Here is a 26,764-nt window from a genome sequence, read left to right on the forward strand (position 1 = left end):
GTGTGTGCGCGCGTGCGCGCTATCTGCACGGGAGAGGTAAGGAATGACAACATGAAGGGAGCTGCTGCTCCATTTGAACTGTCTCCAGCTCATTCTCACAGCGGACTCCACACATGACACATCCAGGTTGGATGGTCTCTAGACATAGTCCATTTCTCGCTAGACTTTCACCTCAAATTCACAGAAAATTCTGCTCTTTCAAAAAAAACCTGCTTTTCTTTCAAAGAAAGACATTCAAACGCTTTGGCACAGGCTTCCCCAGGCATTTCATCGGACTCTGGGGAAAAGCGCGGAAGCTCTACACTTTCTCATATAACCTCGAGYTTATGAAAAGGACATATAAAAAGCCTAGTATTAGGGCTTGAAATTAATTCACTGTTGTAGCTGAAATAATCATGAAGAGATCTTTACAGCTAACACAWTTTCCTGGTAACTTCAAAACATACAAACAAACAACACCTCAACAACACGACTGTAAAGGAAGACTGAGTTAAAGTCCCAGAAACAACCTGCTAATATAAATCTGTGCTTGGTATGTTATTTGCTGGTCATAGGATGACACAGATCAAGGAAAGAATCCCACAGGAAAGTATCTCCCCACATCCTCCCAATAAAACCCTATCTACCCAACCATACTATGATATATCCACCCAACACAATTCATGGTCCAGCTGCAAAATCATGGCACTCTGTACAAGACAAAATACAAGGACAGTAAGTTAGCAATGGCAAGGAAAAAATGAATGTAAAACCTTAAAAGTACAAGCGCAGCAATATAGTGAGCAGCCTGCAGAAGATGAAGACTAGCACTTCTTGAATCAGTGAAATAGCAACACCACCACAACAARGATGGGATGCATTGCTCTCAACTATTAAGGCACAAAAATGCAAAGAGGGTATAACAGGCCCTTTCCCAACACTCCTTCAAGCACTGGGTTTTGTTGATGAGTGTATGTTTCCCTGTTTGACACTTTTGCAGACTCCAAAGACACCGCCCTAACATCCTCTTGAATTAAGAATCTACTGTGTGTATCGCTAGAAAGAAACGCCAGGAAGTTGAGTGAAAACCTCTACTTTTCTTTTTCCACAGAAAATCTGAAAAGAMCCATTGAGCGTGGAAAAGTAGAGAGGGGAAGAGGCTTTTTAGTGCTCTTGCCAAAAACAGCCACTGAATTTAAGCAGAAAAGCAGAATGCAAGCCGCCTGCGAGCTAGGAGAACGCTGGTGAAGAGAAAAGCAATTCAAAAGTCACCAGCTGAAAATCTCCATCTATACAGAGGGAGAGGGAAGAGAAAAGAGGAGGCAGAGTCCTGATCTTCCCGTTCACAGGTGAAGGGAACTTGGTACACCCGAAATTACTCTGCAGAAGCCTTTAAGGGAGGGCAAGCTGCTTTTAAATGAGGACCTAGAAGTCACCTCAGCATCAATATGAACCCTGTAGCTCGAGCTTGTGGCTGCCTGCCAGGCGAAGAGCAAACCAAAGTATCTCTTTATCCATGTTATTTTCACAGCCTGACAATGCATTCATTAAGGGAGAAGAATACTTTCTCCTCCCGTGCTCGAAATGGCACAAGAAATCGTTCTCTCCATTAAAGGCATGATCATTTTTTACTGACTGACGTGAACAAAATAGTTCCAGGGATCAGTGTTCCAAGATTCGAAGGCTCTTATGTTCAATCTCATTATTTTTAGCTTCAATAGATTTCATACTCTGCAGGACCTTAGATAAGTGTTCTGATGCCACAAATCTGATCCTATTTTAAGAGCCAGGAATGGCTAAATTAAAAGTATCTCTATGAGGGGCACTCTGAARTTGAACTATAAAATCCAAGATACTGCACATATCTGAACAACATGTGTGCTCAGTCAGGACAAATCCTCAGCTATACAGGAGACAGTCAAATGACCTAACACTGCAAAGACATACAAATATCTGCGGCAAGGAAACAGATTTCCTTATCTCAGCTTTCTGCCTGTTTCAAGTCCAAGTTGTGAAATTCAATGTCTTTTCTAAGCATAAAATACTTCAGCTTGTCTTACCATGGAAAAAACCTGTAATCCACGCGGGATAAAGGTGGGAAGCTACTACTGCCAAACATTCAATAAAAAATCCGGATATTTCCAAAAAGAAGAGAAAAGCTAGAACTCCCTGACAGCTCTTAAATGAAAAATAATAAAAGAAGACCTCCCGCAAACCCACCTTATCAAGATACAGAAGCAGAAATCCCAAAGGTTGACAGTTCCAAATGCATCTGGAAAAGTCAAAACACAAATGGGGATGACCAGAGATAATGCAAAACATCATCCTTTGATAAATCTACAGAGGCTACAAAGCTACAGAATGAATTTTAGATTTCCTTTCTCCTTAGACAAAAGAAAAAAAAGGAAAAGGAAAATATTTTCTTTTGCTGCTTGTTCAATTACTGTCAACTCCACTAAGCGCTTTCTCATTCAAGGATTTCCTATGAACAGTGTCTCTAATAAGAGGGAAGCTCTGTACTGAATGAACAGTATGAGTAAGACATTTTCCCCAAATTTCTGCACCAACCTTTTACAATTATTTGGTTGGAAGCATATTGGGGTAAGTGAACCCAAAAGAAATCTAAAGATGTGCAGCAATACTTAAAATTGATTTGGATCCTTCTCAGGTGAAACATAAGAATGAGTGGCATTCAGATAAAAAGAATATCACATATTACAAAACTGCAAAAGGTCTTTGGTTAATCCTGTATTCCTTGCAAATTATAGGCTTTATAGATGCCTTTGCCAAGCAAGTAGGATCTCAACTGAAAAATTAACAAATTTCTTCGGCTTTAAGACCACTCTAATCTTTTTGCATGGTACATCTGTTTGTTTTTCTGCAGGGAAATTGAAGCACCCTTCTCTCTTTCCCCACTGATAGCTGTTTTTATATTTGATAGAGAAAAAAATCTTTTTGTTTAGTTTAACTGGCTGAACAAGTTCTTCTTAGTGTTCCTTAATTAGTTACTATCTGTTAAAAACTGTTTCACTCAGGATGTGTTTCAAAAGATGCAAACAAACAAACAAACCCACCTCACTCTGGGATTTTCATCATGCAGGAAGGAGGAGAAGAAATGAATGAAACTGAGGTTTGGGGCTATCCCAGTTTAACTATATACTCATGGCAATACACTCTGAAAACACCCAGCCAAACAAGCCACTTTTTACATATTCGACTAGTATCTGCAAGTCTGTGTTCTGTAGTCTAAAAGCCAGCTGTGCCCCTGTAGTATCTACCAGTGCAGCTACAGAACGAGAATTTTGAAGGGGGGGAAAAAAAACCTCTACACAATTCCCATGTCAAAAAAACACACTTTTATTAGAAGAACACTTATTAGGGGAAAATTTTTTTTATTAGAAAGATCTTCAGAAATGTACATTAACTCATGTACGTTAACTACGCTCAGATACCAATGTTATGTTACCCTCAGATGTCAACGGATCATGGTAAGTACTTCATACTTCAAGAGAACCATTTATCTGATAACTGGGTATCAAAATTTACTTTATTTACAAGCATGGGCTTATGCTCATCTACTGTTTTACTGATGAAATGCATGAAAAAAATTATCACAAGCAGCTATTTGTCTTGTGTTTTCATGGTATTTTCAAATCTACATAGAAGCAAAAATGTTCCCAATTCCGATGAATTTTCACTGAAGTTGCTATTTACATGAAATGTAGAGGCCTGTGACTTTGCTGCCACATCTGAAGACCAGGCAGAGATGTTACTGGAAAAGAATCTGTGATAAAAGTACCATCTCCCCAGATCACAAAGCAAGCCAACTGCTGTAGAATAGATTCATCACCAATAAGCAAAAGAAAAAGCGTACATCTCTAGTGCATTGGATACTCATACACACACATAAGCCCCAAAATAAATACAGATATACACAAAGAAAAAACAAGGTTTATTGTAATTTGTATATTATTTCAAGAATAATACCAGTTTCAACTATTTGTGACTGAAGAGGTCTATTTTTTTCTAAGTTCTACACAGTTCCAACATTAATTTTAGATTTCTTAACATAAAACAAACCCACATCCTCATGGGAAAAACCTCCTACAGGTGAAACTTCAAACTCAGACTTAGGAGTCCCTGTTAAAGTGTTAGCATATCACAGCAAAACAACCAAGGATGCTGAAGAACAACAACAAGTAGCTCCAAAGCCAATTAAATGCCAAACTAGTAACAAGGATGGATGCCAGGGATGGCATATCAGGTTTCAGTTAACTAAATGATTAGGAAAAACAAAAAGATGGCAAAATCATTGCTTTCATATGAATGATCTAGTTCCTTTTTTTACATAACAACAGATATAATAGCTTGCTATGAGTATTTATTATTTCAGTATGTTTTTTTCTCAAAGTTACCTTGAATCTATCTTTCAAAAGACAGCAAAGAGGTCCAGAAATATTTCAAAATAATTTTAACATTATTATTTAAAACTATTTGAATTAAATGCCTTATTAGGATATTTCTGATAAACACCTTAGGTAAGCATTACTCCCTAGAGTGCATAACCCATAACAACAGTACAGAAGAGCTGCAGTCATGTAAGTGTACTTAAAGCATTCATAATAATGTTCCTACTTACGTTTCTGTGTCTGAAACTAATGACTCATTATTACACACATCATTGAAGGTATGAAGTTGGTTCTATAGTTAAAAAGAGGAAGAAAAAATTAAAATTTTATCTAAATATCTTGTGAGACAGTTATATTTTAAAAAGTGACAGTAAGCAGTTTTCCTATGAATTTTTCTAAACAAAACCTTTAAAAATATTTAAATGACAAGCATCGTACTAGGTAAGTGGGATCACTTTATTTATCAACCTTTCTTTCATTTAATCCATCAAATTATATTAGGAGACACTACCCATTCCCAAAATCAAAGCAGGACATTCACCATTACTTTTCTCCAAGGACTTCTATGAAAAATGAAACATATGCTCTGGAAATTAATGTTTCAGGAAGACAYTGCTGGTTATTGGAGTGACCACTAAAACAAAATGTTTCTTTAATCATATTATCAGCATTTAAAATCTATCAAACTGAAAAATTATATATTTTAATATGACACCCTGAGAGATATCTGAACAGTTAAACTCAAGTCTTCATAGAGAACCTCACATACACACATACAAAAGAAGACTTTTCTAAAGATTACCTCTACTTTAAGGACTAACTACCCTGGGTTTACATAACATCTTCAACCTTTACGTCTGTAACCACATTTGTGCACAAAAAAAATCAGAGTATTTTATATTGCATTGGAATTTTATTCAGGTTGCCAAAATGCCTTGCTAATTTACTTGAAGGTTCAAAACTTAGGAGGTTATTTTTGAGGGATTTCATTTTTTTAATAGCTTTACCTTACAAGTATTTACCAGAATAAAACTTGCTTTTTTTTTTCCTACACAGGTGAATCATTTCCATGCTTCAGAATTCCAAGTGACTTAAAATAGCTAAAAGAACTCCTGACAACTCACTGCCAATTATTTCAATCTTCTACTACTGTCAACTAAAATACATTCAACTAATTTAGTCCAAAATAGTTTGTGGCTTTTGTCTCATTAATAAAAAACCAAAGCTATCTTTAAGAGTGAGAGATGGTTATCAATGGAAGCCTAGGGCAAGGCAGCATCGGAAGTTTGGGCTTTTTCAGTGTCAGAGGATTACAGGGAGGAAGGTGAAACAGGAAACTACCAGTCCTGAGAGTTCAAAATGAGAGTTGTACACATAAACTTCAGAAGCGGGTTTTGTTGCAAAGTTCTAGAACTGTCAATTACACTGACAAAGCATATTTGTCATGTATCTTTAAACATCTGGAATTTCTTTTGTATTTAAAGAATTATTGCGTGTCCATTCTTYGCAGACATGGTCTCAAAAAAGGCTCAAGAAAGAGTCCCATCATTGTACAATACAACTCCACACTTTGCTGCGATAACCTTTGTTTTCTTCTGCACCTGTGAGCCTAGGGAATCTTATCTAGAGGTGACAAATTTCAAGTGACTGAAAACACCAGCAGAATTCCCCTTCCTGCAGCATCACCAACGTTCCAGTTATGCAGACCATGCACTCTGTTCTTTACATGTGCATGGTATATTGAAATTATGCAATAAAATTTTTTTTTTTTTTCTGGGTTTCAAGAAAAGTAAAGATGGAACAATGTGAATGTTTAAAATACAAATCAAACTTCTTGGATACTTTTCTCAAAATAATTTTTCTTTTTTTCCTCTCTGTTGAAACAAGAAACAACACAATTACATGCATTGTGTAATTCAGGAGAGGCTCACTTCCTGCAGTTTTTATAAAAAGATTTATTCATGTCTAATCTTAAGAATTTTAAGGGAAAAATGTTTTGGAAGAACAAAATTTAAATATGATTTAAAATGAATGATCCTGAGAGTCTGTTTACACAGTTATTAATAGATATTTTAAAACTAAACACACTCAGGAATGAAAAACTGGGCAAATCAAATTTCATGAAGGAATTATCCTGAGTGTATAGAATTGGGTCAAAGAAAAGAAGATGAGTGAGATCACCAGTTTTCTGGAATCTCTCTTTCTRCTTCTCAGAAAATACTTTGAAAGGCATCAAAGACCAAAAGAGTATTGAATTATTATTATTATTATTGTTGATTTTAAACTCATGGTCACATAACAATTCAAATTCCCCAAATTAAATTCTGATATAAAGGGAAAYTGGCAAAGAGTAGGGGTTTTTTAACCTCTGATTTTCAGTTCTTTTTTTATTRTATTTTTAAAAACAGCTTCAGCTATAGCCTTTTGCAACACAASAGTGTAACACAAGGCACATGTGGGATAGTGAGATAGAGTGGCATAATGCCCTGCCATTTTTTCCATTCACATCCTGACATTTTTTTTTCCACTTCACGTTAGGTTTCCATGAAACGTCAGATGGAATAACAGATTTTATAATTTTTATGATATTTGAAACATGATACGAAACTGAAGAGAACTTGACTAATCCAGTAAGAATGCATTAGTTAAAAAAGTACCTAAGTGTTCTGCAAAGAAACATCATCCACTGAAGCTGAGARCACAAAAGAATCTTTCTAGCTACCTTCACACTTGGGCATCAAAGGACACCAGAGACCTATGCACAAGTCCCTGAATCTGAATTCCCCAGATTTGTTCAGGAAAAAACTAACAATGGTATGTTTGCATTTGCACTCATGATTACATCAGATGAAAATGAACTGAACAACTGAAAGATGAAGGATGCTGAGATCAGTTACCAATAATACTCATTTTCAGACATTTATGTTTCTCTAAAACAAGAAGAGCAGGAAAAGGATAAGAAAACTATTTGTAAGTAACAGTAGAGAGGGAAGAATAGCTGAATAATTTGGACTGACAGAGAGACGAAATTAAAGAGAAACAACGTAACAACAACAACAAGCTTCAGTATATCTTGCTTTACATTTTGCTGTTGTTTTCTGTAGTGATTTCCAACTTCATATTCAACCACTCAAACTTCCACTTTGCTAAAATTAACTTACATGTGTCTCTTCAACCTTGTTTTGTAAATAAGAACTTTTAGTCTGATGATATGAGACATTATTTGTATATTGTTCTTCAGAAGAAGTAAGTTTATATTTGGTGGTAAGCAAATATAATCCCTGTATGCCATACAGCAAGCATGGATTCTGCGAGTCTCAAGAGGCTCCGTGAAACTGAAAGGTTTAATTTTAGGACTGGTCATGTTACCTGTCAGACAGAAAAAAAAATCTTTGGGCAGAAACAAATCAAATTAACACCTCCTTGTTAGAAGACATGCATCTGTTTAGATTCACTGATGCCTTGATGCCTTTGGTCAAAGATTTCCATCTCCTCAATGAGAAAAGTATCCTTTTCTTGCAAGAGTTGCTGCTGGTCAGGCCACTAAAGTTACCTGAACAATCTTGTTGGGTTTTGATGTTGTGAGTAAAATCAGAAATCTCTATGAGTCAACTTTCCATATTAGTTTTCAGAAGTATAGTCTTTTTGCAATACAGTGTATTTCACAGTTCACAATTTTTAATACTCAGCATAAAATTTGAAAGTTTTCTTTCAATCTTCATATCTATATGAAAACAAAGTGAAGAACTGTTTCAAGGCTAAATGCTCAGCTTCTGGCAAATGACAGTCCAGGAAAGGAAAACATTTTGCAGTTATCTTAGTGGTAAAGTCTTAAATACAAAGCAGGAGGCTGAAATTGTGTTCACTGCGGGGAAGAACTCCTCAAGGAAAATACTTTGACAAATTTTATCCAAAGTMCACAGAGAAAAACAGAAACTCAAGAAAACTAGGCACTGAAGTACATCTGTAACAGAGGAGGATTTTACAGAACTATTTTGCAAAGAGGAATGAAAATGTCAATAAACTAGATAGCAAAGCTTCTCTGAATTTTGGTTCAGATTTTGTGCTTAAAATTGCACAAATCTGTAAACTAAAGTCATTCCAAGCAAGATACATGGAACAAAATAAATGAAAACACTTTTCAAGCTCAAAAGTCAAAGGAGATAAAGCAAAAGGTGTTTCCAAAGGGATTTTAAGACCTTAAAAATACAACCAAAGAAAGAGAAACTTCTTATCATTTGAATAAAAGAAAACGAAGTCTCAGAGTTCCATAGCACTACTAATTTAAAACAGATTCAATAAGTTACCAGCAAACAGTATTTCAGTTTTACAGGCTGAAGCTAATTTTCTTTAACCTAAAGTATGAAATTTTACTTTTGGTAACACATCTGTTACGCTTACAGTAACATTCACAAAAAAGATCAAAATTTGTTATAACCATATAAAATTATACAATTTCACATTCTTTAAAATGACATATATGAATGAAAAATAACCATATGATGCATTCTTATTTGAAGAATTTGTTTTGGTAATGAAAATCAACTTCCTACGTGGAAGTCTACTTCAAAAACAATGGTACTGAAAATTTTATTTTCCAAAACTGCGGAAAAAAAGAAACTATTTATATGACCAATTAATTGCTATGTTTTAAAAGATATCTGCCAGGTATTTCTATAACTGTAAAAAATAATAAAGCACATGTTCATGAAAAATATATCTGCCTAAGACTTTACCAACTCTTAAAATTTCTTATTACACAAAATGAACTCAGAACATTCATTCTGCACTAATTAGATATGATTACAAATTCCTATTCAGGCACTGACTGTAATATGCAGGAACTGACTGTATAGAGAGGAACAAATTCAGGCTGTCACTACTTCTTCCAAAAATTAGACTTCTCTCTAACTTGCTTTAGAACCCTAACTGGATGAACTGCACTACATCTTCATCATATAAATGCAAAACTAGAAGGCCAATATTTTCAGGCCTAATAAATTTAGCTACTCTTAAAGTCGCATTTGATTAACACTGAATGGTTGTTGTTTATAAACAATTTCTATTTTTAAGTTTAGTAGGTCACATAACTGTGAAAATTACCTACTTTCTTYGGTTAAGAAAGTTAAGTTTGGTTATCTGATTGGAAATACTTACAGATGATATTTAAATTATCATTTATTAACATAATTGTAATGTTAAAGGAGGAAGAGGCAAAATTTAGGAAAACTTGCTTTATATTTACTGACACTCTGTGAATGACAGGTCCCTGAGTGACACTAGTAAGTCAGAACGGGGAATGCTAAACGTGCTCAGAAAATAATACAGATCTTAAGAAGAACATTTTTATTCATTCTGGTATAGTGTGTTCCTATTCAGCACTTTGTACATTAAACAAATGTGACAATATGATCCCAAAAGACCAAATATTAAATATCACATAAGTCTAAACAAAAAAACAGAGAGTCAAAACCTGATTTTTTAAAAAAATCACTTTTCTACAACTATCTCTGTATGACTGTAAATACATATACAGAAAATAATGACCGATGGAGAATGTACAAAGCAACCTGCCTGGTGTACTATGGAGTATTTCAATGGGAAAGAGAATGGTGCTTAATTTTGTTTTTTCATCTATTTCTATTTGATGCTAAGCATATTTACGTATTCACTTCAGTCTTCTGCTACGTAAAGAAATGTTGTCTCTTGAGAAACAGCCTACACTCATCAAACAGGAAAAAGATATATACAAAAAGAAGCAGCTAATTAGAGTCAAGACACTCTAAAGGCAAAAATCAAAACAGACTGAAAGCCTTTATAGACAATAAGTATAGCTTTGTAAGGGGGTCTGATTTCAACATGGCTGTCAAAAAACATGGCTATAATACAGTTTCATTGGGTAAATTGTACAGGAAGCGTCTTCCAATTCCATATGCTGCAAAACGTACCTCTTGGTCATTGCTCTCAATGAACTCTATGTTCATAAACATGATTATGACTTCCTAAGTTTGCTTTTAGGAGGATTCTGCTGCGTTTAGCATATTAAGAAAGCCCCCAAAAACTTATAAACGCAAAATGAAACATTTTCTCTAGATTAAATAATTATTTATACTTTAAAAAAGTTCTTACTGTGATTTGACTCAGTCCAGCCAATCGCATTGTTAGAGTGGGAGACATAAAGTACTTAAATGCAAGATCAAGACTTTCTTTATCAAAACACAAGGCTGTATCCAGCGGTTCTTTAACTGTGCTCCACATTAGATCTGCCATGTTCCGGGCTGCACTCTGTCGCAACTCCTGGTCTGACAGTTTACATAAATACCTAAAATAAATGACAAATGGAAGAAAAAGAGGGTATGATTCAAAACAGAACACACATAAAACTCTCTCTCCTGGATCATCACCCTGATAATAACAAATACATTCTTCCAGTAACCCTAACAGGATTTAAATTATTACTATTGATAATATGAAGAGCCGATAATAAAAATATCAGAAAATAGGAACAATATAATTATCTAGAGCATTTGAAACTCTACAAGTAAATATGATCCTGAGCTTAAATGATGGCTTTAACCAKAAAAAAAAAAAAGTCTCCAAAAAATGATACACACAATCCACGTGGTTCTTTGGAAATGCAAGCTGGGAGTCTAAGCCTCCTATCTGTGTCATGGAAAGGTGCCCTCTCCAAAGAGCTACCCGTGGCCATTTGGTTGGGTTCCAGCCCAACCCTTCACAAATCCAAGCATCCCAATTCACCCAACATTAACATACTGGAGAAMTGAATGCCCAGAAACAGGATCACTGGACCACAAGCAGCGCTCTGGCAGACCCCCCAGTGCAGTGAGAATCCTCTGCAAAGAAGTATGTCCCTGTTTGTAATCTCCACTACAGAATGGATTAAAAAAAAAAGTAGAATAGTGCAATCTGGTCCTGATCCAATCAGTAGCAATGAGACACATGCGTATTTTTTCTGTCATAACCCCAGGTGACCATGTTCATGCTGAGGTACTCTCTGTGCCCATGCTATGACCTGCCTAACAGGAATGCACAGCTGATCCTCCTATGGACAGTTGTTATAATCTTTAAAGATGCACCACAAGCACTACCAAGGATCCTAGAAATCTCACAAAAAAAAAAAAAAAAAAAAAAAAAAAAAAAAAAAAAAGCCATGAAGAATTTTAAACGGTTGTGTTCTTCCCAATGGAAAGATCTTAGATAGGGAGTCATGCGATCATGCCAGTGAATTGCAATGCACGGGAATCAACTCTGCACGTGGGAGGCACAAGAAAAAAARCATTTATGGAAACTAACATATAAAAGCCACCACAACTTGAGTCTTATCTAAACTACCTCTAAATCAATCTACACTATGAAAATCAATGCTGAGATGCTTGTAAAGTTCACATATAAAACACTGACAAAGAGGAGTTTTTTAACTTAACAATTCTAAATGAGAAAAAAAATACTTAGAAATAAGCCTTCCYGAGTTTAATTTAAAGCAGATAAACATGAAAGGTATACACAAGGTTGCCATAATTTTTTTGGAGGGGGTAATTCAGTGTTTCGAAGTTTTGACTACATCTGAACTAGATTTAACTACACAAAAATGTACTAAAAATTCATTTGTTTCACAGCTTAAATTTGGATCCATCACCGCAAGACTGTTCAAATACATGCTTTCATCTATTAAAAAACACCAAAGACATTAAACTACACACAGCTACATTCATACACCAGTATGCTTTTGCATTTATATAAGCACTAGTAATTTTAAAAAAAAAAAATAAAAATACAGGCCCCTAGTCTTATTTAGACTTTATTAGAGAACCTTTTTCACAGTTCCTGCACAGAAGCTGGAAAGTAAACATACTTCATGGACACTTAACACTGCCAAACAAAGCRAAGAGATTTCAGTGCAAATAATCACAGTGACAGCAGATCTATGATAGAAAGCACAGATAAGTAGCAGAAGGACAAAAGGCGGGCCATCCACGGCCCAAGTAACCAGATCCTTCACTGATATTAAATATGAAAATGGTCTTTTCATATGGAGCACTGGAAAACAGATAATGTTAAGAGTAATGCTTTTCTGCTATGAATTTTATTTAAAAAATAAAAAAAATAAAATGGCAGTTAACAAGAAGGGAATACTCATGTGAAAAAGTGCAGTTGCAAATCAGACCCAGGAACRTATCTCTGAGAGGAGTTATATTCTAATGAAAAAAATGATCGGTCCACGTTACAAAACATAATCATGTCAATATAATTACCAGCATCCTTAGACCAGATWTTTTCTCTCCGTTTTTATAAGCAAACTGCATTCAGCGCTGGTTCCCAAACATCTTCAGTGTTCATAACGTTCATCAAGTGATTGTTTCGTGAATGATTTCTAGAGATCTTTAAGATGTTAACAAGAACTGTATGAATTTTCTCAGTCTATGAATTTGTGCATTCTGCATATGTCTATATATGACAGATGTAGAATGCTTATGTGCAACGGAGACAAAAATAGAGAGCATCCTACCTGCACAGGAAGAAGGGGGCTTTTGTGGGTTTTGGGGTTTCAGGGACAGGAAATTCAGGTGAAACTGTTTGGTGCTTGGAAACTCCAACAAAGTTTGGTGGAGTAACTATTATAATCTACAYGACAAAAAGAAAAAGGGGAGGGGGAACCCCTCCTTTCTGACTGCAGTGCAAATATACCAGTATAAACCTACCTTTGTTCATAAAATTGACTCCTGAGAAACATTTAGGTTTTTTCAGTGCTTTTATACAKGCATTTTCAGTGCATTTAGTCCAATCTTGCAGCATACTTGTGTCACGTTTTATTATATTACCACCGAGATAGTGTTTTAAAATAACTTTTATAGTAACTGAAATTTCAGCACAGAAGAAGGAAGAAAAGTCCTTTGAGAATAAAATTGGTTTTGCTAAGACCCTTCAGAGGCCTACAAAGCTACAGAGAAAAGGGCACTTTTAGTCAGTTTGGCCTCCCTTTAACTAAAATCTTTTAGCATAACTGGGTTATTCTGAGGAAGATAATACACTTCTGTTTTTACAAGCAAGAGAGAATCTACATGAGAAGGTTTACGGGCACTGTATGTCGATCAAAAATCAAATATGATCGTATCTCTTTACTGCCAGGATTAAAGCTATAAAATTAGCTGAGTAGGCAAAGCCTTGTTTTAATTGTGGAAAGATAAAGTGTCCCCAACACTTCTGTATCAATRCACCTGATTCATTTCATRCTTTTACTAGTAGAATTCTGTGGGKTWTTTTTTTTTTAATGAAATCTTTACATACCATTGTCAACTAACACATATCCTTCCTTATCCTGGGTAGTTCTAAATTTACTGTATTGTTTTATATAACAACAGTGGTACCATACCAGAGCAAGGCAAAAGATCTGTTTATTCCAAAATTTTCTCTCTAGAAGCAGATGACAGTTATACCCTACGTATAATAAACATGAATCTATTTACTACTGTGAATTTATTTCTCCTTTCTACCTTCTTGGCCACTCAGGCCATCATCTAGCCAGCTCCCTTATATTCTCTGTGAGATAGAATGCTCAGAATGGTATACAGAACGCTCACAGAAACGTGAACATGTGATTTTTGTTTTTTAAATTTTGTCTTTTCTGTCTTTGCAGAGCATCAAGTCTCAAAGCACTATAWGAATGATGCTTCAGTAAACTACGATCCAGGAAATCAGACGTCGCATAAATGTAACTTGGAAACAAATATACCACTTCTACCCATAAAGGACAGTCTCTCTCTATATAGGAGCTGTCCTGTCAGCCTGATACATTTTTAAAAATTTCTAAATACATATTACATATTCTCAAACCATTCAAACATATACACCAATTTTTAAAATTCAGTTTTACTCAACTGAAACAGTATTTAAATTTGCTTTTAGAGGGATGGAGATAGTCCACCTTGAAACACCCGGTTTTATTTTAGGATAATGCTTAAAATCGCATCTCATGCTTCAGGACTTTGGGTACTGAGCTGTGAAATAATCTTTTTTCCCCATAATATGACTCTTTTCGGACCACAGCTGCAAAAAAAAGTATTGGGCAGAATAAGTCAGTGCTCCTCAGTGAAATGAAGAATCCACCTGAGTGCCCAGCTACTGTCTCCTGATTTTCCTGTTCTTTGTACCTGTGGCATAAATCTTCAGATATTAGGAGYGAAATATTTTGTGTAATTGAAAACTTTTATCATAAGAGCTTATTACAAGAGTTTTTCATGACATTTAGTAGCAAGGAATGCTATTAAATCTTKGGTAGTCCTATTAAAATTGATTTTTAAAGATGTTTTTAAGCAGGCATAACCTGAAAAGCTTTGGACTTCTGCTCTGTGATGTTGAGAAATCCTGATCTCCTTTCCAGATTCAGTTGTAGAAAAAGAAAAACACTAAATATCCCCTTCATTCTTTAAACTTTACATGTTTTCCATAGGGAAATCCTATACTAATGCTACCTTCTTATTATTTTAAATAATAGTAACAGACTTYGAGGCCATCATTTACAGCAAGAAGTTGCTGACAAATTACATATTAAATAAGATGCAGGTATTTCTATGGGTAAAATAGTGAGGAAGAGATGAGGAGAAAACAGGGAAATAAATCTTCTATTTACTAACATCGCATCGATTTAATCTACATTTGCAAAAAGAACCTAACCAACCACACCAAAAWCTTTAAGAACTATAAGCACTAAACCAGAGGACAAGCAAAGGAAGATGAACAGCTAAGCTGCAATATTTTTCTGTGTCGCTCGAATTCTCTCATACCAGCCCAACTCTAACTGTTCATCTTTCAGTGGTTTTCCATGCACTACAAGAAGACGAGAAAGGCTCAAGTACAAACTCCCAGGTACACAAACATCCACCACTAAAACACGTACGGGGGGAAGAATATTTAAAGACCCCTATATTCCCATGACTGCTCCCTAGAATGTTTCATGATTAATAATCACTTTAATTCGATATCAAAGATAACCAATAAATAATACAGAAGTACAGTAGGACTGCCAACTCAAGACCAGTTTAATAAAAGACTGGAAGACTCTTGTCTGCTGACACTTTTGATAAACAACTTTCTATAAAGATTGATAGTCAAGCAGTCAAGCAATACTTAATTTTTATATCATCAAAATTCTTTGCAAGTGAAAAACAGACTGTTTTTTTAAACATGAAACATAGTTCAGATCCTTACCATTTTAGGTATTACTTTGTTGGGTATTACTTGTTAAGAGTGTGATTTTATACTTGTATTGTTAATATGAAATAATCCATACGGATTTATTGGTCTCAGAATTTTGCTATGACTATTATATGTACATTTCTAATAGCACAGTTATAAGAGACCCAGATCCTTGGAGGATTTGTGGGCCCATGGGCTGTGCAAGAGCAGTTCTTGTTCTAGGCAGTCTAGAACAAGAAAGTTTAAGGCTGGGACATCAGCAAGAGAATCAGCACAGACACCTTCCCACTCCCAGCAGAGCAGATACACATACACAGGGTMATTTCATCATCTACCACTGGATTTTTAATATTGTCTGAAAAACATCAATAAAAATATAATGTTGCATAAACAAATATTTGTGAGTATTTAGTTTTTGAAGCATTGTTCATGCTTAAGCAGTTTGATAAAAAGTAAATCATTGGGACTAGATATAATTAGATAGATAAAAGTGTGAGTAGACTTCTGATCACACTTCAGTTCCTGCCASCTGGAAATAAGAACTTCAAAATGTGAAGTGGCATTAAAACGCAGTGAAACTTCACGTATAAAATTTCAACAACTACAAATTGCTCTTCTACACACACAATCTTAATGAAGTTGCATAAAATTTGCAATAAGCTAACACATGAAATGAACTGTACTACAATGGATCCTGATACAACAYGTCAGAACCGGGCTCAAAGCCCTATTAAAAATGCCATGATCAAGACTGATTTGGTATTTTGATCAGGTAGATCGAAGCAGCTACCCCAGTCTAACTCTAAGCGATACCTTCACTCTACTTATTGAAGTAACAGAGACAGAGCTTGAGCAATTAGAAAGTATAGCATCCAAAATTATAAATAGGAGCTGTCAGAAGTCCCACAAGAAAATACTCTTAAATTAAAAATTTACCTGATAACATAAGTCCTAAAGGGTATAATGTGCTGCATGACAGCAGGGATGTGTAGCCATATTCTGATCTATAATGCAAAAACATAAATAGATAAAAGTTTCATTAATGACATTTATTGAGAATTATAAAAATGATATATTGCTAGTACATTTGCACATGCAACACCACTTTAAAAAAGGCTTTATTTTCATGTGAATCTTTATTAATTTTCTGATTCTGAAGAATGTTTGCGACTTGTTTAAACAGAAGTTGCATCTTCTACTTATGTAGAAAACCTAAAATTTACTATGAATGGCATTATACTGCACACTTATTTCTGAACAACTTCTTCAACAGGAAAAGCTGCTATTCAACCTTTTTCTTYTCAAAAAGAAAATACCTAAAAGAAAATGATTCCATTTTTTTTCTGTTTCTTGTGAAGCTCTCCTAAATAAAGGAAAATTATTTGACTTGTATTGATGTTTTGCTTTTTAGGCCTTATACACTCCACAAAATTACATTTTATAACCAGTGACTAAGAGCAGGTTTTTTTACTATTGCATTTGCATTCGTGGGTTTACCATGCTGCCCTTACCACTTATGCAGAAATGTATTCTGGCGAGAAAAAAAAAAAAGTATGCAGAAATAAAGAAAATAAACAGCCATTTAACACTGCTGTGAGAAAAAGAGGACCAACCAAGACTTACACYGGCAAAGTTAGAAGTTCCATCTGCATTTCAAAAAGGAATACTGAGCCTGTTAAACCTGCTACAGAGAGACAGCTACGCGCCAGGTAAGGGATCTAGCGAAGATGAAACATTAGCAGCTGTTACTAGTACTAACATAATTGGAATTGTGCACACGTAAGTGTGTGAACAGGCGCTCAAAGCTCTAATGTCAATCTATAGCTCCAAGCTTGTTCTTACAAGACATTTTAAACTTTGCAAGAATCACAGAATATTCAAGGTTGGAAGGGACCTCTAGAGATCACCTTGTCCAACCTTCCCGCTCAAGCAGGTACACCCAGTGCATGTGGCACAGGGYGGCATCCAAGCGGGTTTTGAAGACCTCCRGAGWAGGAGACTCCACAACCCCCCTGGGCAGCCTCTTCCACTGCTCTGTCACCCTCACTGTAAAGAAGTTCCTCCTCACCTGGAGATGGAGATGCACTGCAAGCCATGCAATAGATTCTGGGTATAGAATAAATTCTCACCAGGAAGTTGGAAAATACTGTATGCAAAATATTCTAAATTCTCATTGTTGATACAGAAAACACTATTAGTCAACAGCAAAACTGTATCTCCAGCATTTGATTCACAGAATTAGTCAAATATTTTTGATTAAATTTTGAAAAAAAACCAACATTGCCCAAAAAAGAAGTTCCATTTGGAATAAGATGCTGGTCCTATTGGTATTCTCAAGGGGGGRAAAAAGACTAATTTGCCCAGCATAGAAACTGCAACTAGAAGATGCCTGTTCGAGAAACAATAATTAAAAAATAAGATTTTGACACAAGACCATAAGGATAACTATTTGTATTCAAATACTACTGGTATTCAGATACTATGCTTCTAACACAACGATGTGCTCTTTCCTATATGCAAGCATAGAACAAATAAGCAAATAGAATTCCTTRTGCAATAGAGTAGGGAATGTTTTTATAGTTTTATTTTGTAGATTTGCTTGTAGTGAATTTTATTCTGTATTAATTCAGACTTTTAAAGTCATTTAATCCATGTGGATTCTTCCATTACACTACATGTGTACATACATAAATGTACACACATCCATGTCCACATATGACATTTGTTCTCTGAACTAAGTTAGCTGATAATTTCCCATGCCATAAATTTTCATCACAACTTCAAATATGAATCCACTAAATTAGACAAGATAGTTGTTTACAAAAAAAATCTTAACTCTCATCACACTTTTTAATGCTTCTCCCTGCATTTAAAATGATGTATTTAAGGCATCTTCTGTTCTCAAACCTGAGAGTGTTTTTTAATTATTATAGTTAATTTATCTTGAAAAGGTAATTTCTCTCTCAACATTTTTTRTTTAAGCTTCACAAAGCAAAATTAAATCAGCACTTGGAAATCCTCAGCACTACTTCTACTAGTTCTATCAGCAACTATTCCTCTGCAAGATGCACGAAGCTGAAAGAATATAGAAGTAAGGAGAAGCTTTCTCAGTGAGGAAGAAAGCCTCCACAGAACACGATGGAGTTCTCTGCATCTATTGCAGCTCTTCCTTAAGGAGACCAGCAGAATATCAGGCAATAAAGTATACAATATTAAGCAGAGCAAATAGCATGAAATATGAAATGTGGGAAGGAGGAAACAAACCAACTAAAAAAATACAATCTGACTAAAAAAGGTAACAGAACAATACCAAGGAGGAGCAGTCCTACCACAATACAGGCTGCTCAGAGAGCATCCTGCAGAGGCATGAGCTGGAGGAAGCCCCAGGGTAGAGGTGGCCACTGCCTGGGTGAAGCCAACAACACTGTTCATATTTGCTAGGTTTGTCCTCCCAAATGTCAACTTGCTTTAAAAAGGACATTTAGTCAAACTAGATTCGCTGAATAGAAAATTTCAAGGCAGTATCTTTTCAATTTTTTTTAATGTTCTCTATATTACGAGACACTAGGAGTCAGAAACGAGGAGCTCAGTTCCCCTGCATACCTTACTGCTACGCTCTTCCTTTCATGTGCACTTTTAGAGTACACTCAGTGAGATCTTCATCTTCCCTTGTGGAATAAATGGAGCAAACGGTCTTCCTACAACTATGCAACCCTGTCTAATAAAAACTGAATGTGTTTCAATGCTGTCAAATGCTTTTTTTTTTTTTTTTTTTTACTTTACCATCTCAAGCTTCTTTTACCTTTTCTTCTTCACAGAGCTCAACACCAAGGCTAACCTTTTAAGGAGGGATGTTTGGGTCTCACCGTACTACAATCTTTCTCAAAAATATTTATGAAATGCTTGGGATGACAGCTAAAGCCTTATTCTCATCATAGACTTTTAATTAAATCCCAGCTTTCATACTTCTAGCAGTTTTTGCAATAACGGTTAGTTAACTACCTCCTCAAAAGCTGGTGCTACTGTGAAAACATATTTTAGAGTTGTATACATTAGTTGTGACTCTGCACAGGTAACAGCTGACACTACAGAGCTGTTCACTGAACTATTATCACAAAGGTCACTTGCATTTTCTATAAATCCCATAAACTCAAACACACAGAGGTAAAAAGGAGTCTAAGTAGCAGAGTTCTTACTGAGATCAACAATATTTTGTTTGCAAAAAAAGGTGTTGCAAATGCTCATTTTGCTTTATTGGAGCTGACTCACAATTGGAAATACACATTGTTATAGTACTTGTATTTACTCTACAAATTGTAAATACGTATAGAAAGAGATGGAATACAAACAGAATCAGGAAAAAAAAGATTACGTCAATATTAGAAACTCAGGTGCCACTGTAGAATGAGAGATAAATTTTTTTTTCCTTTTTTCGTATCAGCAAGATGAAATTATTTTATCCAAAAAATTGCTGCCTCATCCAGAACTATTGCTCATGTTGCATTCCAGTCTAAAGAATTACCGGCAAGTAATGCTACTTAGAGTGACACTAAATGCTGGCAGTGGATGAATAATGCGTATCACACACAAAGCATGACCTTACACTTTCCATRGTGAAATTGCAGATAAAATCTAAGAGATGACTTTTTCTGAAACAGCTTTCCTCACATCTCCCTGGCTTGCACGGACTTGCCAAAGCCAGGAAAAGTTCACAAGACAGACTCTGGTGGAACAGTAAATGATGCAATGCTGGAAAAGGCAAAAGCAGCAGTACTTCTTTGGATTAGGCATGGTGTWAAATTTTACTTGGACATTTTTAATCACAGTTTTCACTTAAGAGAGTCACAAATCAAAGGTAAGCCTAAAACCTACTAAACAAGAGAGATCCACAAAGTGGCTTGATTTGCAGAAAGAAACTCTGCTGAGGTACATTTGGGGTCAGGGGACATTTGTAAGAATCTGGAAAATAAAGTTCTCATGGAGAAAAATAAGACTTCAAAAAAAAGGAGAAAGACGACAGACAGATGCAACTTAAATACTGGCACCAGACACGTAGAACATAGGATTTGCAGACAGTGCTCGTTGAAAAAAAAGCTGGTGTGACAGGTTGCTGCCTGGTTCAATGACTGAAACTTAGAAAACTGGAATGACCTACAAGATCATTTATTTTCAGCAAGTGGTGTGATGAAGACTTAAAATTATTCCTTAAACCTGGAACAAGACTCTGAAGCTGGGGGGAAAGGAAATGTCACATATTTTCTTCTTACTGTAGACATTACTGTCCCCAACTCTCACATCACTGATCRTGATACCACCACATCTAAACACCATCTGGGCTGCTCACAAGTTTATACCCTATTTCACTTAAAATATACAAAATAATTTGAATGTTTTAACTCATTATTTTCTATCACAGCTTATTTCAACTTCATTGTGTTATTCTGGCTGGTCAGTAACAGCAGCAAGAAACGAGATGTGTGGAGGCAGGGATCTCATTTTAAGTACTTAATATTAGGGCAAAACAACTGCAAAATTATATTTAACTCACTTCACAAAGTCATAACCTAAGTTATTATTTTCATTTACATCCATAAGACTTCTTCACCACTTCATCTTCTCATATTACACTGTGAATTCTTATATGTGCTTCACAGATGAGTTTTAATTTCAGTCTCCTTCAAATCTTCACTAAAATATATAATTTTGCTAGTAAAAAATAATTTCAAAACATACAAATGAAGTATTTATATTCTAGAACTAAACTAGAAAATAAAAGGTAATTTCTTCTATGTTACAAATACATATAATATGATATAAAACCACAAGAAGTGAGAGGCAAAGGGAGGCACAGGCTCCTTCTTTGCACTTTACAGGTATTAGCTAAAGAGCTAATATAGACTGAAGCTGGTTAAAACACATCCATGACACAATTCCGAAGACAAAAATGACCTCAGACAGCAACTTCAGTGTCCAGGAACATCAAAACCATCTAAACTTGTAAGCTGTGAGTCTACAAGAAATGTACAGGGTTCAGATGATGGAATATTAACCAATGACCTTCATATTGTTAACAAGGAAAATATCACAGTGTTTTTTGGCCCTCCCTGCTTCTACTGAATTCTTTCAAARTTCAGTCTTTTTACTTTTGATGTTAATTAAAGTAAATAATTAGAGATAATACTTACATTAGATACCACTGTAATAAATGCATGTGCTATAAGAAATGGCAGTGTCTCTGGGGTTCCATATTCAAAACAATCCTTCATGAGGGAAAGGCCATTTTTTCCACAAAACAGACAAACATAACGAAGCAAGTGCAATGGTACTTCTACATCCTACAGAAAGAAAATAAAATCCAATCATGCACATATATGGAATCCAAAACAAGATGCATTAAAATCACACAAAAGTATACAGAAAAGTGCATAGAGCTATTCTAAGAAGTGTGTATCTACTTTAAAATAGAGATAGGTGTGACTTACATTCATATCACAAAATGCCCCTAATATATTGCTTTCTTGAGCAGAAATATCCTGTTCAAAAAGAGAAAAACTATAATTAGCTAACAGAAGGAATAAAATCTCACTTGTAGCACAACATACAGCTATTAACAGACATTACAATCAACTAACAGAAACCTTAAACAACAGATTTTGAGGAAACCAGAAGCTCAAGTTTTGCTCAGCTTTTACACTGCAAAACTACTATCTGTTCATATATTCACCTGTATAAAGCCATACATACTTATAGATATAAATATACACTTACAATATTATTTCAGCAATCTCTCACAATAGTTGGGATTAGCAAATTTCTTGCATTCTCCCCCTGCTCCCCTCCACCCAAACCACTACATACCAACACCATTTTTTTCCCCAACAGAAATATTACAAGGGTGGAAGCTAGCTCCAGGCCAGCCTAGGAATTACAAAACAGGATGAATCTAGATGCTTTGGAATGTAAATGTTTTCATAAAATGAGATGTCTACCCAAACATGTGAATTCAGATGACCCAATAGACAGCAAGTTCTGCAGACCTAGACATAGTGACGTAGAAGACTAAACCATCAAATTACTCATTCTTATCAGAATGTTAAAATTCTTCAGCTTCAACTAGCCGATTCCTTTTTATATATATAAGGAAACATCTATAATAGAATAAGTACCTAATACTCTTTAAAGAAAAAATGTAGTTAAAAGGGGGTGTGGGGAGGAAATTACCTCACCCTGTCAATATTAAGTATTTGCTGTGACAAGAAATACATTTTCTAAAAGCAATACACTGAAATGAATTTGAAAAAATAGCTTCTTTTTAATGTTAGCATCATTCACTTGTTGGGTAGTCTAAATCAGGATTTTCTTTATTAAATCAGTCGTATGTAGTGGATGCATCCTGCATATGGCTGGGGGCAAAAAGGCACTCGCTCTATCATAAAATGCAACGGTAAAACCACAATATTGCTATGGATACTTGCAGGTAGTTAAAACAAACATTCTTCTCCTTTCCATCTCTCTWTGAGAAACACCCAGTTTTCATATTAATAAATCAAATACATATTAAACACAGAGTTAATTTAAGTAAATTTCTTTGCATCTATATCAAACACCTCTGCAGTGGAATGTTTCCTAAAATTATACCGCAGGATGGTGAAGGTAAGCAATACTGGCTGAATTGTGTACAACATAAACATATTTGCAATTATTCAGTGTTCATATTGTACCTAATCATTTTTTTTCTGTTGAACACTAGGTCATGCCTAAACTCACGATAATCTTAAGTTATTTTTAAATCCACTTTGAAGCCACTAGTGATATGTTTTCAAGTTCTAAGTAGCAAGATWGGGCACTCAGTGCTCTGCTCATGAGAACAGCAGAAACAGCAAGAATAGATTTACTGCTGAAATAAGAGTTTTTAAAACATAAGAGTCAGAACCTGATAGAGATATATTGCATCAATCCTGCAAAGCTTTCTACAGATGTGGTGTWTGGGAGACAACCTGGAAATACAACTTCTGCACCTGGAGTTGTAGAACAGAACAGTCAGAAACTCAACATTCCTGAAGCTCAACTTTATAGCCAAGGAAGTAACAGAATTCCTCCTGAGAGTCTAAWATAGCATTAAAATAAAATATCCCTACCCTCAGCTGAAACATACTGAGGTCTGGCATGGACACAGCCGTGGAGGGAACTTAACCATGAACAACTTCCAAGAAAAGATTTAGTTGAAAATGAGAACCAGAGATGGCACCATTCCAAAGAAGCAGAACACTACAGATATCTACACAACTGACTTTTCTCCTTCATTTTATGTTTTCATGAGCTATTAACATTTGCCTAACTCCCCTAAGATTCATTCCTGTCCAGAGAAATTTTAGGATAACGCAAAGTTTTCTAAAAGTTCGTTTTTTCCTCTGAAATGTCCATTGGAGATGTTAAATGGGCTACWTGGAATAAGCATGAAAAGAAAAATAGGGTGCATGGTTTTAAAGTCCCCTACARAAAAGCTCTCTTAAAAGCACTAATTCCAAGGCATAAAAAATTCTCAAAAATCCAAATATATTTATGCAACATTTTCAATGAGTGCATTGTAATGATGCAAAAATGAACACCATGCTCTCTCTCTTTGGGCACAAAAATCGTTGGTAGATTTCAATAGAAGCAAATGGTGTATTTCCAGATACTATCACCACAAAAGTTCGTTCTTCAAAGTCGATGCCCCTACTACTCATCCTCCAACTGTCTGCAACCAATTGTGCTGTTCCAGAATCTCAAAACTAGCAAAAAAACATTTTTTTCCTTAGGCTTCCAAATAGTATGAGACGGTCTGTGCATGCACATTCATATTCATTTTTACTGAAATCACAACTCTATGCTTGCCCATTCTCATCAGAACCAGGTCATGAGGCCTACATTTCTAGCAAGTAACACATGCTTGATTCACTTTCAGAGAAAGCTTCACTGTCCTCAAATGCACARGGATAGAAACACCACAGAAATCTCTCAGGGCCCCCTTTCCTTTGCTGCCTGAAGCCCATGGTTCAAGGCAGCTCCTGCTATCAGAGGCCTACCCTAGCCCTGCCTCTCCACCAGGCTTCCATGCTCTTCACCTTCCTCCTTTCAAATTACAAGAGGCACAGGGCTCCAACTCCTGCTACAGACAGAAGTGTGTAAGTAAGGGTCAAAAAGCATTCTATCATTTAAAGGTATTTAAGGTCTGGTCATACACAAGCAAACATCCTTTTGCCTTGCTTTGCTGTTATTTTCATTTCAATTCTGTGATCTCCTAAAAGAGGAAAAAAAATATTCCTTTATTAAGAATGTTTTCCCCTCCACATAATGGTCAAATGTCTAGAGTGACTCTGGTAAACACCCAGATAAGAGGATAAGACTCGAAGATTTGTCTGCTGTCATTAAGAACCAAGTATAGTTTTGGAGGCCTATGCAGAGTGAAGACTAATAGGAATAGGGACAGCTAATTGACACCAGGAGATAACACTGTGGGAAAGCCCTACAGCTGTACTTTTTAAATGACAGTCTGGCTGGACAGTTCTAGACAAAATACATGTGAAACTCTGCTGGACATAAGGACTCAATAAAGTTGCATAAATTCATCTCAAGAATCCGGAGCAAGTACTTCATGAACTCAGCAAGAGTGAAGGTTACAGTTTATTTCATATCAGGAAGTTTCCCTTTTTCCAGGGCAAAGGAACGGTTGGTGGAGAAGCTGCACTTCAATTTCTCCCAAGTTKTGGCAGATTTGTCTGTTCAGGAATGCATTTAGTTTCTAGATATAGACAGCACACTTCAAACAGCAGTTCGTGCTTTGTTTTATGTTTCCTTGAAGACTGAGGCAAGTCTGAGCTGAAAAACCACAATCTCATTACTGAGAATAGACTGTCTCAATCTGGTTACTGTGGATCCTAGACTGAAAACCAAAACTRGGTTTTGAATCTCAGTAAATAAGTTATTCAAGGTAGCAGAAAGTTTTATGACATTAAAATTGTTAGCATTACAACTTTACAGTAACAGTACCCTAGGGATTCCTAAGTATAGGAGATCTCAACTGGTGAGAAAAATGACAGATATTGAAACCTGGAAGTGTGAACATCCCCACACACATATACCAAAAAATAGGAAAAATGTGTACCACAGAAGCAGAGACTTCATGAGACAAGCTAGCAAGACCCTATACTCAATACCCAGAARCATAAAAGTCTAGCATAAAGTAAAAATACTTTTCTCTCACTACTCTATATTAGGACAATGTTTCTCAGCATCCCTTTTTCATGTTACACATTTTTTACTATTCCTAATGACTGAATATATTCAAGAATGTAAATTACCAACAAATCATTTTTAGCTTTTAGAATGATAGCCAGTTTCAGCATAGCCATCTACTGCAGATTTGTGTCCAGATCACGTTATGTCTGCGAATCAAGTGAAAAATTGTTCCATTGCCATGTCCAAGCATTTCTGAGATTATCGYTGGAAAGTTAAGTTTAAAAAAACAAACAAACAATTAAGTGGTCCCTTTAAAGTGCTGTGTTCATATATAGAAAAGTTGTTCCAAAATTATATGTAGTATGTTCCTATGAAGCTGGTTTCAGTAGATGTCCCCCAACACAAAGCTAAATCACCTAAGACATTGATTTTTTCCAACTGACTGGACAGACTCTACAGTTCCTACTTGCACTGGCTGAACTGTAGATTTATTTACATACAGTGAAAGTTTAAAAGGATTAGGTGAGTTAAAATTAAGGATGCTATCTGAAATCCACAAATCCTGTCTTTGCATCATTTTTCTATAAACATATAATTGTAAAATAGTCTATGCTAATCTGAACTCATGGGTCTTAGCAGAGGACATGAGACCAAGCCTAGTCCGCCAAAAGGAGTCCTATGCCACTCATCCTTCCATAGGATAGGTTAGCTAAATCCAGCAGCAGATAGAGCAGGAACCATTCATCAAGGAACAACTTTACCCCGTTATCACCCTAGCGCACACAACAAGAAATGAAAGATGACTCTTTTCAGTCTGAACTGGAGTTTAAAAAGTAAGCTTAACTACTCAGTGCCCCAACAGACTCTGCAACCCTAAAAATAGATAATAYATGTTTAAAAGAAAGAGACAAGGTGTTTGGGATAATTGCAGTCATTCTGTG

The 26,764-nt window shown here is 35.6% G+C and overlaps 1 protein-coding gene across 1 annotated transcript in view; it reads right to left on the reverse strand.

The window, feature by feature from the left end:
- Positions 1-26,764, reverse strand: part of USP34 (ubiquitin specific peptidase 34) — a 126,599-nt gene that overhangs the window by 78,837 nt on the left and 20,998 nt on the right. Inside the window, exons 4-8 of the mRNA XM_026052909.1 lie at positions 22,085-22,135; positions 21,788-21,937; positions 16,539-16,606; positions 10,518-10,710; positions 4,619-4,680 (exon numbers count right to left, since the gene is read on the reverse strand). Coding sequence (XP_025908694.1) covers positions 4,619-4,680; positions 10,518-10,710; positions 16,539-16,606; positions 21,788-21,937; positions 22,085-22,135 — 524 coding nt within the window. The remainder of the gene's footprint in view (positions 1-4,618; positions 4,681-10,517; positions 10,711-16,538; positions 16,607-21,787; positions 21,938-22,084; positions 22,136-26,764) is intronic.

The sequence above is a fragment of the Nothoprocta perdicaria genome, unplaced genomic scaffold (assembly GCF_003342845.1).
Source record: "Nothoprocta perdicaria isolate Ctin4 unplaced genomic scaffold, notPer1 scaffold_93, whole genome shotgun sequence".
NCBI lineage: Eukaryota > Metazoa > Chordata > Aves > Tinamiformes > Tinamidae > Nothoprocta > Nothoprocta perdicaria.